At 41.2% G+C, this 18,343-nt stretch overlaps 3 protein-coding genes and 1 non-coding gene across 4 annotated transcripts; 3 read left to right on the top strand and 1 right to left on the bottom strand.

The window, feature by feature from the left end:
- Window positions 1–608: 608 nt before the first annotated feature.
- Window positions 609–2,826, bottom strand: LOC4349672 (uncharacterized). The gene is made up of 6 exons (XM_015760501.3): window positions 2,524–2,826; window positions 1,979–2,175; window positions 1,818–1,898; window positions 1,453–1,686; window positions 1,262–1,339; window positions 609–1,188 (listed from the first exon to the last, which is right to left on the bottom strand). The coding sequence occupies exons 1-6, from the start codon at window positions 2,639–2,641 to the stop codon at window positions 880–882; spliced, it is 1,017 nt and encodes a 338-aa protein (XP_015615987.1). The 5' UTR covers window positions 2,642–2,826; the 3' UTR covers window positions 609–879.
- Window positions 2,827–3,742: 916 nt separating this feature from the next.
- On the top strand, window positions 3,743–4,943 carry LOC4349671 (uncharacterized). The gene is made up of 2 exons (XM_015760397.3): window positions 3,743–4,329; window positions 4,432–4,943. Exons 1-2 carry the CDS (start codon window positions 3,895–3,897, stop codon window positions 4,822–4,824), a joined length of 828 nt encoding a protein of 275 aa, XP_015615883.1. The 5' UTR covers window positions 3,743–3,894; the 3' UTR covers window positions 4,825–4,943.
- A 1,137-nt stretch (window positions 4,944–6,080) lies between these two features.
- LOC4349670 (uncharacterized) lies at window positions 6,081–13,809 on the top strand. The gene is made up of 8 exons (XM_015762341.3): window positions 6,081–6,223; window positions 6,324–6,559; window positions 9,083–9,330; window positions 9,452–9,625; window positions 9,736–9,892; window positions 11,127–11,266; window positions 11,365–11,400; window positions 12,430–13,809. The coding sequence occupies exons 2-8, from the start codon at window positions 6,424–6,426 to the stop codon at window positions 13,300–13,302; spliced, it is 1,764 nt and encodes a 587-aa protein (XP_015617827.1). The 5' UTR covers window positions 6,081–6,223; window positions 6,324–6,423; the 3' UTR covers window positions 13,303–13,809.
- A 4,128-nt stretch (window positions 13,810–17,937) lies between these two features.
- Window positions 17,938–18,010, top strand: TRNAA-UGC (transfer RNA alanine (anticodon UGC)). The gene has a single exon. It is a non-coding gene; the product is annotated as a tRNA-Ala (tRNA).
- The last annotated feature ends 333 nt before the right edge of the window (window positions 18,011–18,343 follow it).

Here is an 18,343-nt window from a genome sequence, read left to right as displayed (position 1 = left end):
TAAAATAATAGCAGCCAACTTTTTTTTCTATTTTTCTTTCTTTTCTCCGAGTTGGACCGTACCTCATGCAAGCTGCCTACTCCCTCCGTCCAAACAAAAAAAGGCAATCTAGTGCTAAGAATATCCAGATTCGTTGTACTAGGATATATCACATATTATAGTACGAGGTTGAGTTTTTTTGGGACGAAAGGAGTATGTTTTAGTATAGAGTACGATAGCTGCATCAGCAAGTAGAATACGCCCTCAAAAAGAGAAAAATGAAAAGAACAAGTAGAATACGTCAAGCAAGTAGTCCAGGACTCAACAAGCTGTTCTCCATAGCTAAGTCAGCTGGGTGAGGATCATCTTCATCTTCACATTCACATAAACAAAAATACTTCTGACTTGGCTGCCCTTGTTCAGGATATTCTCAACCCTGAAACCAACCTCACTCTGTTTTTTCTCTATTTTTGGGTTTTTCCTCCTGACTCCTAGGCAACCTTCCATTCACTGTTTATACAAGTCAGCAACCACACAATGCTGGCTGTGCTGGGACCTGGGAGCTTTAAATTGTCCCTTTTAGGAAGAGACACAAAGAAATAAGCAACATAGAGGGGAAAAAAACAGCATGCATGAAACTAGCATCAACAAGCAAGAGAGCCATTCAAACAATTAACTGTGCTGCCACAAGCAGGCTTGCTTTGCCAAATGAAAGCATTAGGCTTCTAATACGTTCTAAGAGTTAGTAACAAGAGCATCCGAAAGCTATATATATTCCTCTCCAACTAGAAGTTGCAACTTTGCCTGCCACTTCAAAAGGATTACCTACTGGCTACTGCTACTGTATGTACATGACAAAAGGAACCTGGAGATCTCACTAGCAAGCACAGATCAATCTCATCAGTTCTTTCTTCTCTTAGATGCCCTGGTTGACTGCGAAGGTCCTGCTGCAGATGGCACCTCTTGAGCAGCCTCAACTGCTTCAGCTTTAGAGCTTCTCAAAGCCCTCCTTGTCATCCTCGCTGATGGGCCTGCTCTTTCATTTTCTTCCACCAGTTCAGATTTGACACCTCTGCGTCTAGTCCTCGAATGCTGGTTGGCTGATGGGACCTGATCTTCCTCAGGTTCGTTAACATCCTCATCCTCAGCACCGTCATCTTCACCCTCCAACCGAGGCCATTCAGTACCACAACCACAAGCTCTCGAGGCCTACAGACACAAACAAATTTAGAAAGCCACTCCTGTTCATATGTGTAAAGTGGAATTAAAAATAGGTGACTACCTTTCTCTGCGAAAATTTCTTCTTCAAACAGTACCCATGAATCCTTACATTGCATTCCTCATTAGGACAACATGATGCCTGTTTTAAATATAAGTAATAAAAATACATGGAATGACATTAGTGAAGTATATGACCATGGGTACAAGATAAATGCAAATGTAGAATCGTAATTCATAATGACATATCTGCACCTTTATACAAGCTTCATTGCAGACCTCACATGATGGGATATCATTACTACGTAACCAACTTCGGAGATCAAGAAATGATCTTATGCCAAGACCAATCTTTCCTGTGGGAGTGTATGACAGCCAACGATCCTGTATGAGTTCATTAAGAGTTTTCTCCTTTTGGGACAATGAGAAGTTGGTAATGGAAGTAGGCAGACGGGATTGACTGCCCTGTGAAGCGTCTGCAATTACAACCTGGGAGCAGAACACCAAATAATTCTTTCATTTGTCACACTACCATAAAAGTTTGCAACAATAAAAATATAAAACATTTGCTTAAACAGAAACAAAAGCTCTCATAGTGATTGGGTATTAATACGAGATACCTGGTTCTCAATCCGTGTGTTAAGAGCATCGATATTTGTTATGCTCCCATCATTTCCAGCTTCATGAACTATTGCTTCCAACTGCCCATACAATTACATGAATATAGCGAATACTAGATTGAGCTGGATTTTTTAAAAAAAAGTGCAAATTGATTGCATACCAATCCCTTGTAGAATGCAATCTGTGGCACAGAAAACTTTGATCCAAGCTTTGACTCTTCATCAGCAATGTTATTGACCACTCCATAATACACAGTACCATCATACTGGTTTATGCCTGCTCTTAACTCAAACTGCAAGTACGTGAGCTCCTTGTTGATCTTGAGGAGTGTATCATCGAACAGCTGCCGATGAGTGGCTGCAAGCAGTGATACGGAACATGAGTGATCGCAAACCATTTTGTTAGACTCAATTATGGGAATATTCACACCCCTTAGGCCGGAAATTATATAACATCACGCATAGTATTTTTATGATTTGTCAGCAATCTTAGGTAATAAAACCAGGCGTCAATGGTGAACTGAAGCAGAAATTATCTGAAACTGAGAGAAGGTTGGGACCAACTAAGATTGTTTCCATTGAGATGATAGTAATTCCTAGAGGGGCATTACGTCGAACACCTGTGCTACGAGTAATGAAATCAATGACTGGGAGCTACATCAGGAGAAAGATAAGAGTAGCAAGCGGAGCAGGCAGAAGCATATACCGGGGTTCTTGCCGCCGGAGATGGCGGAGAAGAGGGCGTGGAAGTCGCGCTCCGAGAGGGGCCCGCGGGAGAGCAGCGCCTGCAGCAGCGTGTGGTGGCGCCACGAGAGCGGCGCCATCGCTCGACTTGCCCCTGCCGCAGGATCGAGCTCGCTAGTAATCTGGAAGAGAGGGACGGAATGGGAGGGAGATGAAGGAATGAAGGAAGGAACCCTAGCAAGAGCAGAAGGAAGTTTGGGGATGAAATGGAATTGACGAGGGCATTGAGCGAGGTGAGGTGGGGGAAAATGTGTTGGCGATTGGCGGGAAGAGGCGCGAGGAGACGCGGGAAGAGAAGAAGAGATTGGCAGCGCAGCGGGCCAGCGGAGCAGGACGGCAGAACAGGACAGGTTGGCGTGTGCGGGCCGAATACAAGGCCCATGTGATCGAGCCCACCCATTGCCGTTGGTGAGAATTGAGCCCGACCCAATCCTACCCGCCCAAGTATTTCAAGTGTAGCCGATGCATGGTTTAAGCCGAACGGGAAAGGACAAAAGTTTATTCGAGGCGCCTCATGTTGTTGTTGAGTTTCAAAATCGATTTTTGAACCGTAAAAGGGGATACAACGCATTTCTAACTTTCAAAACCAGTACAAACAAGATTCCTTCCTTTATGTATTGTCCCTGATTTTATCTGACGTGGAGGCCGCCAGCCCCATCTCTCTCCCCGTTAGCCGCCCTTCTCTCCACTGCCCGTGTTCGGCCAACATCGGTCTGTAGATCATAGATGGAAGAAAGAGGGAAGTAATAAGGGTTGGTTGTTGATATGTGGGTCCTATTATTATTTTTATTTTCTGATATGTGGCCCCTTGATTTTTATTTTTTTTCCTGGATCAAATTATCATGTAAGCGTCATGTCAATATCACACGTCGAATAAATACCTAATCAAAGAAGCCACGCAAACGTCACATAAACCAAAAGCAGTAACATTATTGTCAAGTGACCTCGTTTGTATTGGGTTTAAAAGTTAAGAGATGTGTTGTATCTGATTTTACGGTTGATTCGACGAGGGAAAATTTTTCTAACAGGAAACGATGAGAAAACCAGGTCAGTCTAGGCCAGGCAGACCGGCTGACGGCTGTTGCTTCTTGGCCTCTTGGGCCTGTGGTTACTGGTTAGATATTTTTGCAGCCAGTTGGTGCGTGTTTGACACTTTGACCCACTGCATTGTCCATTGGTTGGTTCTGCATGCACGAGTGAGTGTCTCAACCTCTGCTTGAGTCCACACGTCCTCCACGTCACACGCTCGCGATTCGACTCCCATTTCGTGGCAGGACAGAGACAAAGCAGAGCTAGCGATCTCTGCAGCTTTCTTGTTCCTAATTCGATTCCCATGGCGCACTCCCACTCTGCGGCTTCGCTGCACGCCGCCCGGCTACTACCGCAGCAGCGCACGCCCACCGCGCCACGGACACTGTTGCCGGCGGGCGGTGGCCTCTTGCTCCGCCGCCCCCACCCACCGCTCCACCAGCAGCGCCGCAGCCGCTCCTCCTCTCGTCCTGACCTCCGCTGCCGCCGCCGCCTCCTCACCGCGCGGGGTGACTACGACTTCTACGAGAACTATGCCGATGAAGAAGGAGATGAGGAGGAGGAGTCGGAAGTCATAGGTGGGAGCTTCGACGCGGCGGTGGCGCTGTTCAACGGCGGCGAGTTCCACGCGTGCCACGACGTGGTGGAGGAGCTCTGGTACACCGCCGAGGAGCCCACCCGGACGCTGCTCCACGCCATCCTCCAGTGCGCCGTCGCCTTCCACCACCTCTTCAACCAAGTATATATTTTCATCGTCTCATTTCCACATTTGACTATGCATAGTAAATTAGTAATTACTCCAGTAAAATTTGTGATTAGACATGATCGTGCACAAACACAGAACCACCGTGGCGCCATGATGGAGCTCGGGGAAGGCCTCTGCAAGCTCCGCAAGCTGCGTCTCGACGACGACACCACGAGCCCATTCTCTCGGTTCCAGGAGGAGGTCGCCGCGGCGCTCAACTTCATCTACCGCACACAGAAGGAGCTCGCGGCGTGCACCGACGATCTCTGCCTCACCATGGATGGCTCCGCGACCTCCTACCAGCTGCTTGGCAACTTCGCCGCTGGCCAGAAGCTCTACCGGCTTGAAACAACAACCAGTGCAGATGGAGATGGCGTTCCAACTATAATCTTCTCTGCTTCTTCACGACTCGTCAGGGTGAAGCTCCCCACATTGAGCGCCACGGAGCATCATCTAGCAGCGCTTCAATGTACAAGCGAGTATATTTAGTTTCTTTTTTTTTCCCTGATAAAATGTTTAGCTCTTCCGATCCGTTTGAACCAAATTGTAGTTTTCTGTACTTGGGAAACGAGGAATGGAGTCAAATGGATTATAGTACCATTGGTTTCCTTTTCTTTCCCTTCAATTTTTCTCTGCACATACTCTTATTATACGATGATGCTAATTTTAGCATAACGGGTGACCATGCATCTTAAAAAAATAGTAGAACTATGTTATATTTAAAGTACCTCAAATGATAAAATGAGTAGATTTCATAAAACCTGAGGTCTTAGGCTATCTAACACAAAATCCTAAAATTTACAATTTATGTTCATGCCCACCATGTTTTAGGGTAAAATGTTCCATACGATTCTAGCTACAAGTATTTCGTCCATTTGATTATAATAGTTGTAAAAAATGTATGAGATATTTTTTCTATATGCACATGTTAATTATGTGCTTTTCAACGAGCCATCATCATGGTTTTATTGAGTGAATTTCACTTTGGTCCCCCTGCTATCGAAGTTTCACTTTGGAGCATTTTTATCTGATTTTTTTTTCACTTTGGATCATCTATTTTTGTTTTCTTACATTTTGGACCATCCAAACTCTCTTTGCGGCACATCAACAATCTCAAGAACATTGGCACCCTCATGAGGACGATCTCTCCTATTTACATTCAAGTTACATCGTTACCGAGGGAGAGATTGGATGTGATTATACATAAGCATTAGGGCTAAAGTGTAGCCTAATATGTTGCTAAAATATATTCTCCCCGTCCTAGCATATAAGAGATTTTAATTGGACGTGACACATTCTAGAACTACGAATCTTAGTTCTGATTCGTAGTATTAGGATCCAACCCAAATACCTTACATTTTGGAACAGAGGGATGTAGTGAGTATTATTTGGAAAAAAATAAATGAACGAGCCTTATCATAACATTAAATATGTAAGGGTATCACCAAAAGCGATATGTATAATTCAAGTGATAAATGCTATGGCTATATTCAATATAGCCCGCATTGTACGCTAAACAAATAACACGCTTTAACGTATGTATATTAATAGAAAAAATGTATAGCATATTTGTATACGAGTTTTCAAATCTCACAAGAATAAAACCAATAGTATTATCTATTTAATTCATTTTTATAGCTATCTTTGATAAAATTATAATCCAATAACATTATCCTCAGTTTCTTTTTTCACCCTCTCATGTTCTGATGTGAAAAACCCTCTGCCCTCTTGAACCCAAGAGGCTTGCAGCGAACACACGCAGCACGGAAAGGGGAAAAAAAAAGAAAACCAAACCCTCTCGTCTCGTCCTCCCCCGCCCGCCCCGGCCTCGCCGCCCCCTTCCCTCGCTCACCGGCGGCGAATTCAAGCTGACGAGCTCGCCACCGGGGTACACGCCACTCTCCCTCCCAAAACCTCCGCAAGCTTCAATCTCTCACTTCCAAATTCCTGATTTTCTCGCTTTTTTTGGGGGATTTTTTCTGCGCCAGGATTGGTTCGATCTTGGCCGGCCAAGAAGCACAAGTTTCTTCGGGGGATTAGCTTGTTCGCGAGGGGGAGGAGTTCGGTGGTGGAGCCTTCGCCTTCGTGATGGCGGACACCAAGGCGGACGCCAAGGCGGAGGCAAAGGCGGAAACTATCGGCGGCGGCGGCTCTGGCTCGTTCAGCGAGCAAGCGTTTGTTGAGAAGCTTAACAAGCTCAACAACACGGCGACTAGGATCCAGAGTATCCTTTCTTCCGGTTGTTTATTTCTTTTGCGCTTGCAAATTTGGTAGCGCTCGTACTTTATCTGTCTAGTGGTTTTAATTGATTTACTGTTCCAGATGAATAGAACCCTAAATTGCAATGTGGATCAGTACAACTGACATAGGATATCTCCTTGGCGTTCCATACGTTGGTTCTTGCGCTATTTGTTTGGTTAATATTCACCTTCTTATGTTCCTAACAGTGCTTATTGCTGTTAGACAGCATCTCGTGCGTTATTTACTGATGCATACGGATATAACTTAGTGTGGCAATTGTTTCTGTAGCTTCTGGATCATTTTTTTGGGCATATTTTGATATACTGTTTTGAATTATAGCTGTATAAGTGTATATAGATGAGCATGGCTACAAAATTTAGATTTCTTATCAGCATTATGGTGTATCAGCAATCAAAGTTGGTATAATAATTTCTGTTTGATGCATTCTTACTGTATACATGCTTTCCATTATTTTTGTTTCTTGGGGAAATCTTTTTTTCTTGTCTTTTGAGGATGATTATCTTTACAAAAATGAAAAATAATGGCATGAACTGTTAGGTATTATTTTAATAGTATCCTTCTGTTTGATATGCAACGATTTTTTGTTTGTTGAGAAATACTATGTTTTTCAATGCCTTTTGAGGATGACTGTATCTAGAAACCGAAAAATGATGATAAGGAGCGTTCGGGCTTTGTGTTACATTTTACTAGTATTTTCTAGGTTGTCTACTTAGTACTTATATATGTTTCCTGTACATTAGAATGGAATATTTTACCTGTTCAATTTGCAAATTAATAACCAGAACTGATCATATTGCCACATACTTTGGTTCCTTTTGGTTGGTGCTATTAGGGTAGTGGTATGCTAGTGCTATTAGGGTAGTACTACTTTGGTTGCTTATATTATCTGTCTGGTAGTTTTGATTGATTTACTATTCAAGTTGAATAGAACCCTAAATTGCAATGTGAATTAGTACAACTGACCCAGCATATCTCCTTGGCATTCCATATATTGCCTTTTGCACTGTTTGTTTGGTTACTGTTCACCTTCTTCTGTTCCTAACTGTGCTTATTGCTGTTAGAGTTAGATTGCATCTCATGTTTTACTTATCAATACTTATTGATGTGTACGATGATACACATATAACTTGGTGTGGCCATTTTTTCTCTAGCTTCTGGATCATTCTTTTGGGCATATTTTCATATATTATTTTCAATTATAGCTGTATATAAATTAGCCTAGCTAAAATATTTGTAGTTTCTTATCAGCGTTATGGTGTATTGTGCTATTGGCAATCAAATTTATATTACAATTTTGGTTTGATGTGTTCTTACTGTCAATACATGCTTTCCTTTTGTTTTTGTTTCTTGGGAAAATAAGTTTTCACTGTCTTTTGAGGATGATTATCTTTTGAAAAATGACAAATAATGGCATGATTTGTTAAGCTGTTGTGTTACATCTAGTAGTATCTTCTATTCTTCTGTTTGACGTGTAATAATTTTTTGTTTGTTGTGAAAAATTAAGTTTTTCTATGTCTGTTGAGGATGATTATATTTTGAAATTGACTAATAATAATAATAAGGAGCGTTAGGTTTGTATCACATTGTAGTAGTGTTTTCTTGTACATTCGAATATAACTGTTTTCCTGTTCAATATACAAATTAATGGGTAGAATCAGTCATATATCACATAGTTTGTTTCCTTTTGGTTGCTGCTATCAGGGTACTGATATGCTAGTTCAACTTTTTTTTTTTATCTCTTGATGGCTGAGCACAATCTTTGTGGAATTGCTTTTTACGATGTTCGAAATACAGTGTGACAATATTTGGTTGCACTAATGTTGTACGCCCTTCGTCCCAAAATATAACAATATCTAGCCTTCAGAATTTGTTGCAAATATAATAACTTCTTCACTAACATTCTCTTTCCAACCAATCACAATCCTCCATTTCTCATCCAATCACAACCTTCCTCCATTTAATTCTACCTATTTTCTTAATAACCGTGTATAACCCTAAAATTTCTTATATTTCTACCAAACAGGCCCGTAGTATTGGCAAATGAATAAACAACCTTTTCTATTATTTTATGGCCATTTATCTTCATTTCTAAGTCAGTTAATCAGTTAGGTCAGAACTAATATACTTTCATCAATTTAACAAATAACAAATTCCCTACGGTTGTAAAAAAAAAACAAATTGCAATTTTTTGGCCTTTGAACAAGGATAAATATAGCATTTATCCACCTGCATCCATATATTCATGCTACTAAGGGGGTGGGGGGATTATGTGATGGTTATGTCATGTCCTTTTGCTTACATATTAGCAACTCGAAGCCCTATGTAAAATCTTCTGAACAAGTTTTACCACTTGCTTTCCTGTGTTTAATGCCAATGCCATAAAAATCATTTACACAGTCATGATACCAAATTCCCACAGCATATTTTTAACAATAGCATCTAGAATACAGTAGCTTGCCTTTTTTATTCCTTAATTCTTAAGCAGCACTTTCAAATTGGTGCATTTTTCACCGAAAGAGAGCCAGAAAGGTTGTTGATACATGGGAGAAGCAGTATAACAGTGCAAATAAGGATAAGAAAGTATCATTCCTGTACCTGTCAAATGATATCCTGCAAAATAGTAAACGCAAGGGAGGGGAGTTTGTGAATGAATTCTGGAGGGTTCTTCCTGGATTATTGAAAGACTTTTATGTCAATGGGGGAGAAGATGGAAAGAAAGTAGTCGGAAGATTAGTAAGTTATTCTTAATTCCGTTACATGTTTAATGGCAGGAAAAGTCTATTTACTTCATTTTTTTCTATCACAAGGCCAAAACCCGAAAAGTAAAAAAATATATTTATTTTTAAAATTACAGATAGATATTTGGGATGAACGGAAGGTCTTTGGAACCCGTATTGAAAGTCTGAAAGATGACATTCTTGGTGGTAGCACTCATACAATGGGTAACAATGGCAATAGCTCAAATCCAAGCTCTCACCCCTCTTCAGTTTCCAAAGCTGTGCGAAAAGATTCTGGTACAGTAACAAAAGTAAGTTGCCAGATCTTGACCTGCTAAAGAAATATTTTCTTGTGCTGAGGATGGATGCAGTATATTGTCATGAATGTGAGCTATTTTTGTTGTTTTTTCTTTTGATGTAGAAACTTACTATTGGCGGGATGCCAGAAAAGATTGTAACAGCATATCAGTCTGTGCTTGATCAACATTTTGACGAAGACACAGCTTTAAACAAATGCAATAATGCTGTTAGTGTTTTGGAAAGGATGGATAAAGATGTAGATGATGCTTGTACCCAAGGTAAAGGATTTTCTCTCTTCAATAGGTCTGTTATGTTGTAGATATGTACCGTTGAAAAATTGGCACTTAATGCATTCTGATACCTTGGCCTGTATTGCATCATGATTGTTCCAGCGTTATTTTACTTCTAGTTCCATCATGTACTTGACTTGGGAAAAAAGGAATTTACATAGTATTTCCGATTTTCCATTGATCTGCCATGTAAATTCTAGACTAAACAAACATCTCAAATACATAAAAATGATCTAGCATGTTGACAAAGAAAATTGCTGTACATAATTTTATAATCATGTGAAAAAAACTATAATGATGTGATTGTAGCACGCGTTGGCATATAAAGGGGAAAAAACATTTTTCTGACATTTGTTTTCACAAGTGGTGGTCTAGCATACATATCCTTTTTCAGTGGACCACATCCAGCAGCTTAATTATTTTACATTGCGTTCCTTGAGTCCTTTATAGTGCCCACTATGCCTGTAGGCCATAATTATTGACAATTGCTAATTTCAAATTTGACTAAATGTTTTAATGAGTCATAGAGGAAAAGAAAATACTGTAGGGCAAAGTTACCTATTAAAAATGTTCCTAGCTCTGATGATATGAAAGAGTAAAATACATGGCCAGTCCTTAAACTAGAGCGGTGGTGTCACATAGTTCCGTAAACTTGAAAATTGCACATTTATGTCCATGATAATGAACCACAGTAGGTCCAAACCTCGATTGACTGAGGCTGACCGCCGATGTGGCGCTCCACGTAGGCAACAATTTTGCATCCGGCCCCCTTTTGCAGGACAGCGTGGTGGTAATATTGTACTTAGCCCCTTTGAGCCACAGTACCACCCCGAAACTCCCCGAAATCCCCAAATCCCTCCTCCCTCACAGGAGCTCAAAGGAGCTAAGTGCAATTTTTGGATGAGGCTGGACGCAAAATAGTTGCCTACATGGAGCGCCACGTCGTCGGTCAGCCCTGGTCGAACAAGGTTTGGACCTGCTGTGTTTCATGGACCTAAACGCGCAATTTTCAAGTTTACAGACCTAAGTGACACCACTGCTCAAGTTTAAGGACCGACCATGCATTTCACTCTAATCGGAAACCTGTACCCTGACTTTTTATATTTACAAAGTTGGATATGAAGAGATGATCATCCTTTGACACTATAATGCTTTCATCCTTTCACTTCGATTCTTGGATCAAAATAATCTATGCACACCTTACTCCTTTTCTATTTCATAGGTATTCAGCAAGGATCATCGTTGATTTCTGACCTTCAAGGGCAGGAAACAGTCCTTAAGCAGTGCATTGAGCAACTTGAAAGTGTCAACATGGCTAGAATAACCCTAATCAATAAACTAAGAGAAGCCCTCAGCGAACAGGTCTTGAGCACTTTTTATATTTTTTTCCCCAAATGTTCTACCTTGAAGGCATACTATTACATTCATAAAGCTTTATGTTTTTTCTTTTTATATAACAGGAAGCAAAGTCAGAGCTTCTTCGCAATCAGTTGCATGTAAGGATTATTCTTTTATGCATTCTCACTTGTTAGTATCCTTGTTATTACTTCATCTTTCACTGCAGAATCACATGTTAGATCTTTCTATTTCTTATGCCATGTCTGTAACTCAATTGCAATGGAACGTTAAGGTCAAAATTATGCTGATCATTTTCATGGATCCATAAGCTTTTGTTTGCCTAGCGGCCTAGCCTAAGATGCCCCATGAGTCCATGGCATGTGAGCACAACCAGAGTTTTGCTTTGTCAAGGACATTCATTCATGAATTTATATCACACATGTTCAGGATGAGTAGAGCTAGGAAAGACAAAAGCAAACATGAGAACACATAAGATGCACATTGTATGCTCTGACACGAAGAGAAGCCTCTAAACTGGATAGTTGCTGAATCTGCTGTACGATTCAGCTCTATGATGGAAGTAGTAGACTAGCCATGGTCTGCTTGGGCAGCACAGATGATCTGTCTCATCTAGTATCCTGCTTGAAGCACAAACCTGCCTCTTAGTTACCATGGCAACCCTGAGGCCTTCTCTGGATAACAAGGCGACATGTTATTTCCTACTTATTAGACTGCTTCTCAATTCCAACTTATGTTTGCAACTTTGCATATATGACATTCCTCTCTTTATCTGTTTCAAGAGAAATAGGTCCAGCACATTGGGAGGTCTGACTATCTCTATAGCATAAGCTATACAGTTAAGGTGGCCCTTGCATGAGCTAATAGAAAGATGTGCCTGCAGTGATGTACCCATGCATATGCGTTGTTATTAGTTGTAACCTAGGTTCTATGTAGCTAACCTGCTAACTCCACGGTACAAACATGTGTCATTGCATCTTAGTTGGAAATTTCCAATCACATATTTCTGCTCCCGTATGTAGCATCCGTCTCCGCTGGCTTTTGTTAACATTGCTATATACCATCTCAGTTAAAACCGCAGCATCTTTCCTGCCACTGAAGGGGTGTTTTAGCAGCTACTCAAGAAATTATTTAGATTGATTTTTGGCTAACCCTGATTTAATTGACAGGTAGCTCGAGCAAAGGCTGAACATGCCATGCAACTAAAACAACGACTTGGTAGTGCCTTGAACAATGGTGCAGGATCTAGTTCTAGTCCACTGATGGTTACACTTCCACCAGGACAAACAGCTGCCATGATGCAGAATTCAGCTGCAATGCCAATATTTCCCCACTATCAACCACTGCATCCAGCAACCTCACTTCCTGCCACATCTAGTGCTGTTGGTGATGAGCCCAAAAAAACTGCAGCAGCTATGGCAGATAAGCTTGCATCTTTGTCAGCTCCTGAGAAGGTGCTCTCCTCCATTTTCTCGTCCCTTGCTGCTGAACAAGCAAGGAATAGTGGTTCGACTTCTGGAGATCTCTCTGCAGGACCTCCAGGCTTTGAGAGCAATAAGAAGCCTAGGCTTGACAACCCTATTCATGTGAGTGACATGGGTGCTCCCCCATTCTTTGGGCAAGTACCACAGGTGCAACCACAGATTGGAGCAACAGCTGCTCTTGGAGGCACACAGCCACCAACACAAGCAAACCAAGCAACCGGTTCATTTCCACCACCTCCACCTCCATTACCACTTATGCCACAATTTGTTCAAAATACTGGAGGAATGTTTGGAATGGGACCTTTTGGGATGGTGAGTGGCTCTGCGCCGCCTCCACCCCTATTGCCCAACATTATGTCAGCAGGTTTTCCAAGACTAAGCGCGCCTCCACCTCTGCCTCTGCCTACACAACCTCAGAACCAGAGTCAGCCCCAGCAGCAGCAGTCTCCGCAGGCACCACAGCAATCGCCGACCTCGACAGGATTTTTTCAACCACCAGGTGCTGGCTTCTTCCCACCAGTGCAGGTTCAGCAATCTCCATCTGCCCAACGGCAATGATGATTCTACAACAATTGTTGGGCTATAAAGGAAGCACCTTGTGCTAACTTTGTATATTAAACAATACCCTGAGGATTGATCTGATAGTTGGCGAGTCCTGCGTCGTGAAGCAGGATTAATGCTTATGAATTGGGAAGATTTGTAGGATAGGCTTGCGGCTTATGTGATGTACAACTATTCCTTTTGGTCTGAGGAGTTGTTCAACTCTTCTTGGTTATGTGAAGTTAGTTAGACTTTACTTTTGTTTGCATAGCCAGATCTTATTTTTAGTCCTGAGGCAAACAAATGTTGGCATTACATTTTTTACTTAAAGAGGTGCCCAAGTGAAAACCTTTTTGGGCTCCTCTATGGTAGAACTTACCTTTGGCTCTGTTAGTTTGCTAGAGAAGCCATATATCCATAGATCCTTACTTGAAGTTGTGAACTGCAAATATTTGTCATGTTCAAGTTTATTTGTTTATTTATTTTTTATTCAAAATGATTGCTATGCAAGTTTGCTGTTTTCCATTCTTTCATTCATTCTGAGGATGTGGCTGGGTTGTTAGCTCAGAGTAAGGGAGGATAATTCAGGGGAGGTGAAGTCTGTACCCTGCATTGTAAATACAAGTACAACATGTCCTCTTTGGCAAGGTTATTATTGTTCAGTAATCCTGAACAAAAACCTCCTAGCTTGTCACAGTAAAAGTACGCCGGTAGGAACATATATTTGCTGGGTGCTTCAGGTATATGAACACACAACTTTGATATGGCCACCCTGAGCAATTGTGGATCAGGAATACAGACTGTTATTTCTGCTGATTCTTGTTCCAGTCTAGGCAGCATGGTCCCAGGAAATAGCCCATTAGCCTGTGAAATAGAAATGATTTGGAAGAAGTGACAGATAGGGAGAAAAAGGAAGCCAAAAGGAGCCCACAAGTATCATTCACATACTGATCTGAACAACGGACAAGAAATTGCTGTTAGTTCCCCAATTGCTTATTCTCGGTGAATTGAAGGATACAGCAGATTAAGCTAGCTTACCTAACGGCCGGAATGTGAGTCATCCAGCTGATTAAGCTACAAGCTACTAAGCTAGCAGTTTAGTGGAACTAATGATGAAACTAGCGAGACGATCTTAACTGTAGTAAAGAAAGCTGGGTTAAAACTATCTACAAGATGGGATAAATCATAAAACTCATCTGCAAAACTTTTGCTAACTAAAACGGAGAGCAGAATCCAGGAAGAAGCTGAAGGTTGCCGGGCCGGATGCTTCTAATTGTGCCTGGGATTGAAGTTGGTCCCGGGGTTGTGCTTCATGCTGGCGTCGAACTCCACCTTGGGCTCGCCGTTCGCCTGATGAACGCCATTGACTCGGAAGGTGTTGGTAGCCATTGCCGCCGGCGCCGCTGCCGTGGGCTGCTGCTGCTGCAGCAGCAACCTCCTGCTACTCCTAGCAGCAGCAGCAGCTACTGCATTGTTGTTGCCGTCACGCAACAAGTCGGTGCCGATCGTTGGTGATGCAGCAGCAGTTACAGAGAGGAGAAGATGGAGCAAGAAGATGGCAGCGAACACGCGGTGCAAAGCCTTCTTCTTCATGGTGATGATGCTTTCTTGATCAGCCGTGATGTGGTGGTAGTTGCAGTACTGTGTGCGTGTATGGCAGTTGAGCATCAAGGGGGAGCAATGCTGGCTTATATATATTGTTCTTTTAACTTGTGTTACAGATACAGACTAGCTTGATTGCAGTAGCAGTAACATGCAGATGCAATGTGCAGGCGCGCTGCTTCCACTACTTGGGAACATGCAGAGAACATGCCACACATTTCCCTGTAAATTTTAGCTTCTGTGGAATATTTTGTTAAGAAGAAAGGAGTCATGCATCAAGTGGGTCTGGAACATGCCACCCTGAGACCTCACTTTTGTTTTGCAGACCTCAAATAGTAGTGCTGTTTCTCTTTGACTGAAAAAACTCCTTTTCCTTGAGATTCTCAGATAATCTAGTCCATAAAAGTGCTTCACATTAAGCATATGATCCATAATTCTTTCTAGGGATATATGCGTGAGTGCCGACCATGTGAAAGATGCTTCTATTTGACTAATAGCATCTCTTGCCGTCAGGCCGGCAGTATACGAACAACTAAATACAACACGTTCGGTCATGTGATCAGATCAGACATTCGTTTTTCTTTCAAGAGTACACTCAGGATATAAAAGAATCTCAATAATGTTGTATGCTTCAGATTCAGATCGGGTAGCAGCTCATCGTGCAGAGTACGGCTGATCGGCCGCAAACATATCGTACACAGATAGCACTGTCCACGGTTTCAGAATCAAGTTTTTAGACCCGGGCAAGCCTAACAATAACATCAGAAATTCAGAATTCATTCCTTCCTTCCTCTCTTAATTTTGATTTTGGACAGTATATATATTCAGTTCAATGCTTATTTCAGAAGAAAATTATCCAATTCAGTAATGAACCTACATTTTTGTCTGAAACATTCGAATTGTAGGTCTATATTTGCAAAACTGAAACAATGTTGAATACTATGTTAAGAATAATTCTTACTAATGGGATGCCCTGGTTAATCATACCAAGTGGAAATACCATGATGCATCCAGTACTACATAAAAATGCCTGTCCACATGGAAGAGGCTGGCCATGGACCATCTGTCTCCTAAGTAAACATGTTTGACCATAAACTAATTGCCAAGTGAAATGCTGAGCCCTTCAATCATTGCGAAGTTCATGGCCACTTCTACTTGACCGTAATTGTAGATGGAAATATGGAATCACATGGATAACGCATTTCTTCATATTACAGGAACATCAATGCATACCAAATACCTGAATCTGAAGACAGCTTGAGTACATGACTATTATTATTATGTCATTGCAGTTTTCATAGTTTCACATTTTCCCACAGGCAACTGTGTACCGCGAACTTTGACAATGAGGTAGCAACTATTGTCAATGTTTTAAATATGATTAAATATACCAAATTCAAATGTAATGAGCGATACTATCTTTTTTGTTTTTTCGTTTTTTGACTAGCAAAGTTCAGCCACCACCAACTCCTCTCTTCAATCCACATAAGTCCACAGATTTGATCAGCCATTCGTCAGGCTTAACTTCCAAGTTGGTTCTAGCTCCTGTCAATCATTCTAACATTCTTGGACTTCCATAGTAGATGGCATATGGAACATGGGACATTAGAAGAGTGGAAATCAACTTGTCTACATTTCTAATTGTGTCACATGCTCATTGTATGACTGCAAAAGGGCCTTCTAAAATGAATAGGACCATCTGCGGTCTCTGAACTTAAAATTGGAATGTTCTAAAGGTCTGCAAGGAGCTTTAAAATTACCTACACAATTTGCACCATGGATACACATTTTGTGGCAAGAATCGTTTTTGAGACAAGCTGAAGACTGACAAGAACAATATATGTCATCAGAGTCTTGACAAGCTAGAAGCAAAAACGCTAGACATTCGGCAGGAGACGTACTGAATTTATATGCAGAAAAGCAACCGACAGTAAGTTCATACAGTCTCACAGATCATGCATGTGGTTAGAAACAGGCCAATCTTGTACAAGTGGAATATGATGAAACACCTATCATTTAGGAAGGTTCAGGGAATAAATATCAAACAAATATGCTTCTTTTACATGATTCCTGTAACTAATGCATACATTGGTGTTTGCGTTTTCATGTCTAGAAACAAAGATGCTTTAGTCTTGCGAAATATACAAATTTTGATGATATTCAGCCAGAGATAAGCTAATTCGCTGCGCCTCAAAACCGGAAGCTCACCAAGGGGGTTCGGAGTTTTCGACTCCGAGCCCCCTTGGGTCTCTGGGGCACCGTCGGATCAGGCTTGTGTGGTCCAGATTGAGTAGATCCACTCCACGGCGTGAGGTGTCAGCGACTTGTTTGGGCCGTGGTGTTGCTTGCTGGGCTTGAGGTCCAGCACGGACACATGTGTAGGCCCAACCTCACACTTCATTGCATTTAGGTGTGATCAAGATTTGACTTTGTTGGTTATAAAACAGTCCCGAGTTTCTTAAATTTTGGTTACATGGATGAGCCGCTACTTCCTGTGATGGCATGCCACATCTGTATACTTTCCCTCTGGTAATAAGTATTTGGCGTTTGGGAACATCATTTGTCCAAACCTTTCTCGGGCAAACTTTCAAACTAAATATTTGAGTTCAGATCAATGATGGTTACCTGCCAATAACCGGTTACTTTTTCCGAAACCACCGGCTACAATCACAAAAAATGAAAAATGCATCTACAATAGATCAAAACAACTGTACAATTAAAATTTGATGTTTAAATTTGAATCTAGAATACTCCGGCCAGCCTAGAGAAATATTGACGATCCACGAGCCTAGAAACACACGATCGATGACTAAGCCTAGAAGTTAGAACATGAGATGCACTTTCACTTGGACTATGAGTTGGATCGACACATGCAAGAATATTGTGTTGCGTTAAAGCAGCAACATTTTTTGTTGAATGTTGAATTTTCCCTTTATTCTGAACGAGAACAGCAATATTTGATGAATATTCGAATACGACTGAACTGTTTGCTGTTGCCCAAGTAAACATTTACTAAATAATTAGACTCTTAGTTTTATTTCAAACATCGAAGGGGATGTAGCTCAAATGGTAGAGCGCTCGCTTTGCATGCGAGAGGCACGGGGTTCGATCCCCCGCATCTCCAGTTTTTATTTTTTTTAAATTCCTTTTCTTTTGTCTAATTTAATTTTATGTTTTTCTCTAATTTAATTCTATGCGCTTCTAAATTCTTGTCTAATTTAACTATGTACTTTTTAATTCCTTTTCTTTTGTCTAATTTAATTTTATGATTTTTTTTCTAATTTAATTTTGTGCGCTTCTAAATTCTTGTCTAATTTAACTATGTGCTCTTCTAATTTTCTAGTGCCATATTTTGCCTCTAATTTTTGGTCTAATTTTAATTTTATGCTCACCTTATTTTGTATGTGAATGTGAGTATGTGACACGATGAATTCTTTTGCCTTTTTTGGTTTAATTT

This window comes from Oryza sativa, chromosome 11, assembly GCF_034140825.1.
Source record: "Oryza sativa Japonica Group chromosome 11, ASM3414082v1".
NCBI lineage: Eukaryota > Viridiplantae > Streptophyta > Magnoliopsida > Poales > Poaceae > Oryza > Oryza sativa.
Note: the sequence above shows the minus strand (reverse complement) of the source record. Positions and strands in the feature narration are given on the sequence as shown.